The 6,000-nt window shown below is 40.5% G+C and overlaps 1 protein-coding gene across 1 annotated transcript in view; it reads left to right on the top strand.

The window, feature by feature from the left end:
- Positions 1-4,564: 4,564 nt before the first annotated feature.
- Positions 4,565-6,000, top strand: part of LOC121158218 (kinesin-like protein KIF20B) — a 36,009-nt gene continuing 34,573 nt past the window's right edge. Inside the window, exon 1 of the mRNA XM_040982878.1 lies at positions 4,565-4,585. Coding sequence (XP_040838812.1) covers positions 4,565-4,585 — 21 coding nt within the window. The remainder of the gene's footprint in view (positions 4,586-6,000) is intronic.

The raw sequence follows: 6,000 nt of genomic DNA, 5'->3' as shown, positions 1-6,000 counted from the left end.
GGCAGGAATCACCCCCTAGGTTCACCATTCCCAGTTAAAGAAGGTCACATCTAAAGCAGAAGAAAAATGGACTGTTCAACACACTGGAGATCCCTTAAAGACTGTTCTGTCAACATCTTTACCCTGTATGAGTGGGAGCTCTGGGATGCAGATATTAGAAATTTAACTACCAGTACCCCAGCCAGTGTTCATAAAACATCCTGATCTGATCGCTCATTGGTCTAAGTCAGTGTGGGATGTGGGAATACATGAGGAAATAAGTTCAGGTATGCATGGGGAGAACCTGCTATGAGGCTTCTGAATCAACAAAAGTCAGTTAAGTTCTCTGTAGTCCCCCACCCCATTGGGCCTATTGTAAGACTTCCAAACTCCTTGCGGAATATTGCTGGTGCACTTGAATCCTAAACTTCCTTATTTGGAAATCAAGGTACCAATCATATAGTGATCCCCTGGATATGAGAAAGAATCACCAATTTGACTCAAGTTGTAGAACACTGTGGAGAATGTGGTAGGGTACAGCTGATAATAGCACCCTAAGTCTGTACTAGATTTTGAGTATGGATACACAGTTACCTGCTTCTGTACCTGATTAGCCTAAGTTGTAAGCCAATTGATACGTAATACATACCACCTGAGTTGATTCAAAATCCCTGGCTGCTGTGTGTTAAGAGCTTGAAAACACCTGGCTTTGATCATGCAGTACAGTGGTTCCTGGAGTGTAGCAGAGACTGCCATCGCCAAGCTTGGTCAATAGACTTCTTCTCACATCCTACACTTGAGTGTGGTGTGGTTTCTCTTGCTCTGTGCATTAATAAATGGTATACTCTAGAAATTGTTCCATATGCTGCTGATAATGTGTATTCTGTGGCTTTTCGGTGAAATAATGTAAATGTCAGGTTCATTTGATCAATAGTTACAGCTCAACTTTGTCATCTTGACGGAAAATAGATTCATGTCTATTGGTGACAGGCAGTTGGAATCCCCCAACTATTGTGTAATTTGTCTTTATCTTTAGTTTAACATTTGATATATGTATATTTGTGTCCAAAATCTTCATGCTGAATTGATCCTCTTATCAACATATGATGTCCTTCTGTCTCAAAGTTTGCCTGATAAATGTGTATATGCTCCTGCTTGATTTTGGTTTTCATTTATATATTTTCGTCCAACCCTTCACTTTCAGTGTATGCATATGTTACCTTTGAAGCCCATATGTAGCCATGGCAAGGTTGTGGCTTTTTCTGCTTAGTCCTTCTGGGAAAGATGGACCTGGGAACAAGTGGTGGATGACCCACATGGGAAAATCTTCAAATGGAAATTTGATGGTTTGTTTCAGGGGAGTCTAAAGCAAAAAAAAAAAAAAAAAAAAAAAAAAAACTTGTTAAATCACCTATGACCATTGGCTGTTGATTAAGGGGCAGGTGAGAACATTGAGTATGACAACCTCATAAGTGGAAGAACGAAATAAAGAAAGGGTCATTGTGACTGGGAAAGTCCACAAAGGAGATGTGAGCTGCAGAACAGAAATAGCACTCCTATTAATAGAGTGATAGGAAACAAACCCGAGGGAAGGGATCCTGGCTGTGCTGTGCAGGTTCTTATCAGGGAAGGGCTGTTTGGAGGACAAACACTTGCATTTTAACCTGGAAGGGAAATTGCACAATCATGCAAGACTCTAGCCATTGTCTGCCTTGCCTGTTGGCTGTGGCTATGCCTCATTTCCAACTTGGGAAGTGTTAGGAAAGTGGAACAGAAAAATGGAACACCAATTATTGAAAGAGGTGCAGTCAGAGATGGGGAGCGAACCAATAGCCAAATTGAAACGATGAGAGAAATTCCAAATGGGTGGGCACTTGACTGGGCATAGACAGAGTGACTATTTGGCAGAGGCCCAGATTTAAGCAGACAGGGTTTTAACAGTTTGGGATCTTGAGGTATTCCTAAGAGTGGAAGAATTCCACAAAAATGCAGGACCAGTTAGGGACAGCACCAGCTTTTTCTGAGCATTTCATTCTTGGTGGGTGTTACTCCCTGAGGGCAAGGAAATATAAAAACTGGGGATAGGGCAATTAGACTGGCGTTTTGAACAGCAGTGTAAGGACCCAGGCCAGCAGGAGGTTCTGTCATCTCAAGGGCATAAGGCACACATTTGTGTGCTTGCTCTATTTTAGGAGGAATTAAACCCAAGAAAGGGCTCAGAACCACGGTAGAGGAGGAGTTCAGATAGGATTTTCTAGAGAAGACCATTGGGAAAACAAAATTTTATCTAGAACCAGAGAAACATATTTGTTTGAATTATTCCACAGAAACTTAATGATTGTTTAGGAAGCATATTTCTAATGTGATACAAAGCAGATGCAGATTGGGAGGAAGACTTTCTTCCCTAAAAACTAAAGCTTAGGGCTGCAATTCCTTGTCAAATCTCACTTCTCCTTATGTCCTTGAACATCTTCTCTAAGGACCATGTTTCATCAAATTGAAATGGAGAGATGATGGTACTTAACTCTCAGAGCCTTTGTGCACATTAAAGGAGATCCCATATGTGAAGCACTTACAGCATGGAAGCACTTGGCAAGCGCGGACTCTGAACAGGGGACCTTGGCTTTTAACTGTAGCTGTAGACAATGCCTGGCCCCACCACCAGATGTCAGTACGTTTAAATCTCAAACTCTTCCTCTGAAGTTAATTCAACAAATACTTAATGAGCAACTAGTGAAGATACTTCTGGTTAATGCTACAATACTGAGTTGGTTAATCTTGATTTTTTTTTTTTCCCTGAGAGTTCATGGCCAGTGTCCTGTGGTATTGCTTAATTGTCTTGCCTTGTTTTTCATTTTGAACTCATTTCAGTATTTTCAGATACTCAGATATCATATGTACTCTGCAGTTGACCACTTCCTTTTCTTGCACCTTTGCTGGTCCAACTCTGTTACCAACCTTGCTCTGGCAGGCAGTTGAGATGGAGACTCCTGGTCTCCCGATGAGGCTAAGTGAAGATAAGTGCAAATTACGAGAAATCTGTTCTCAAGAGCTGAGTCTGCGTAAACATACTTGTGGGAGAATGCCTGGATGAACACTGTTTAATTGTTTCTGCTGAGGCCTACACACAGTTACCTCTATCAGCAGCCACATAAAATTGTTTCCGAATCATCCACTCAAATTTCCAAAGAGACAGAGAACCCAAAGTGCTGTTTGATGGCCAAAAGCATTCAGATAAAATAGTTTAATAGTGAAGTGTCTAGATTCACAAAATGGGACATATTAAAAACTAGAAGTTGCACTGAGTCAAATGATGTCCCAAGCTTGATTCTATTCCTCTGATTTAGGCAGTTTTTAGAGGGGTAACAGATTTGGGTGGGACCTGTACGGTAACTTAGCTAAGCCTCTTGCCTGTGGTGCCAGTGTCCTATATAGGCACCGACTGGAGTTCTGGCTGCTCCACCTCAAATTCAGCTGCCTACTAATGTTCTGGGAAAGCAGAGGATGGTACAGGTCCTCGGATCCCTGCACCGTGTTGGAGACCTAGAGGAAGCTCCTCACCCCTGGCTTTGCACTGATCCAGTTCCAACCATTGTAACCACTGGAGGAGTGAACCAATGCATGGAAAGTCTTTCTCTTTCTCTAATTCTGTCATTCTGATTAAAACAAAGAGGGAAATCTGAGAAATGAGTCAAGTGATTGAAAAAACCTCTTGCCCCAAATGTTAGAATTTATAGAACATGGTAGTATCGGATTCTGATTGTACAATTTGTAATTGCTACATTCACTGTGTGATAACATGATGGAAATGGTATTGGGGCTTGAATAATTGACATGTTTTTAAAAGTTTATTTGTTTCATTTAAAAAAGAGCACACATCTTCTCTCTCAATGTCTACAACAGTTAAGGCTGGTCCAACCCGAAGCCAAGAATCAGGAACTCCATCCACGTCACCCACTTGGGTGGCAGAGGCTACTTGTGTTGTTTTCCCAGGCTTGTTAGCAGGAAGTCAGATAGGTTGTCACAGCCAGGACTTGAATTGACTCTGATATAGGACTCCAACCTTGCGGATGGTGGCTTGTCAATATGACCTATAATTACTAGTGGTTCCTGCTTAATTTCTTGATTTTTTTTTTTTTTGGACCTTGAAATAAGGAAGAATGTATACATGTATAGATTTGACATTAACTAGTATGTGATATACCCACAGGAAAAAATCAAATTTTACCTTGTTTGTGCAATTTAAGAGAAAAAATGTCCTAAAGGGAAAAAAATGTTGAGTTTTTTTCTTGCTCTTGATTCATCCTATTCAGTCTCTGCTTAGTCCTGCTCTTTTGCTTGTATGGATCTAAGAATTATAAAGATAAATCAGGAACAACTAACTATCCAAACAAGTGAATCAATTCTGAAACTTTGTTTATCTAGCTTTCTGATGGGATACAAAGCCAGTTTGTGGTACTTTCATAATGACCCTCAGTTTTATAATACCAGCTACAACAGTATAAAGTGAGGGAAGCTTAGATGATCCTTAAAGCATTTACTGTTCCTGAAAATTTGAGTGAATCCAGGAACAATCTTTAACGAAATGATTGCTGATGTCCAGAAGGTATTTGTGGTTGAAGATGAATGAGATGGGAGCGTTTCTTCGAACAAAACTTAACTTCTCCAGGAATGGAGGACAAAGTTAATGTGCATTTCTACCAATAGAACAAAGTTGAAAGAGGTTACAAATAGTGTTGGGACATGAGAAGGGGGTGGCTTACTGATGTTTAGCTTTGAAAGTTTTTTTAAGGGCATATTTTGGTTTGAGTTACAGGTTAAGGTGTGATGACAGGGGTAGAGAATGAATGAAAGAGGAAAGGAGAGAGTGGGAGAAATATTAAATCTATATCTTTATTCCCTGGATAGCTGCAACAATTTGAGTTGGGCTAGGGTGAAGCTAGGCGTTTCTTCTTGGTGTTCTGTATGAGTGGCAGAGACTCAATTATTTGGGTTTCCCACTGATTTCCTATGCGCATTAATAGGAAGCTGGACTTAGGAAATGAAACAGCTGGCACAAGGACTAACACTCATAGGGGTGGCTGGCATTACAGGCATCTTAACCAGCCACAACTCCCAGCATCCAGGAAGAGAATTCTCTAAGCCTTAGCCTATGTTGGCTTCTCAGCTTAGAGTGGTCACTCTACCTCCTGGTTGCTAAAAAGTAGAGAATGGATGGTGATTTAAAAAAATACAATTTGAAAGCCCTTGATGTCATGTGAATTCATCCATATTCATCCATATTCTCCCCTATTCGTCCCTTCCAGCACAGTAAATATTCAGTGTTTTTTTTTTTTTCCTGAGGGGATACAATTAACTTGTAATTGTACCTTTTCACTGAGCGCCATGCAATATTCTAACACAAGTGTGCAGTGTAAACTAAAGTCATGCAGTCAGCATTTTCATGTATCTTTTGAGGTGTTTCTCTCTTCCTGTTCACATAATTGATAATGCATACCAGGTGTTGTTTTATCCAAAGCTGTTCTGGTCCTCTTTATCTTCCTCTCTCCACCTACTCTTTCTCCCCAGTCTCTGGTAATCACGGTTGCTGTTCTGATCAACTATTTTTAACTTCCACACGTGAGATAAAGCAGTTATTCATTGTTATCTGAACTTTGTATGTGAGCTTTAAGTTTTCTTGGTTTTTGGTCTGCTTTATACCCAGCAAGTATCTGGCTTGAACCACATGTCTAAGGAACTTTATATATACAGCTCAATTCTTTGTTAGTCCATGAGGACATGCCTGGTTTTCTGTCCCATGGATTCTGCCCAGTGCTTAGGACAGGACAGTTTAAGGAGAATCTTCTGAGGAAGGTGATCTAGGTGACTGTCAAATCTTCAGGTGTTTGTCTGTGTGTGTGTAGATTGCATATATCCGTCAGTCATTTATTTTACTTTTTAAAAAATTTATTGGAAAATGAGATTGACGGGAGGAGAGGGAGAGATCCATCCGCTGATTCACTCCCCAAGTGGCTGCAATGG

The sequence above is a fragment of the Ochotona curzoniae genome, unplaced genomic scaffold, assembly GCF_017591425.1.
Source record: "Ochotona curzoniae isolate NIBS_2020 unplaced genomic scaffold, NIBS_Ocur_1.0 contig_3653, whole genome shotgun sequence".
Classification (NCBI taxonomy): Eukaryota; Metazoa; Chordata; class Mammalia; order Lagomorpha; family Ochotonidae; genus Ochotona; species Ochotona curzoniae.
The sequence above is the reverse complement of the archived record's forward strand: the minus strand, read 5'-3'. Positions and strand labels throughout refer to the sequence as shown.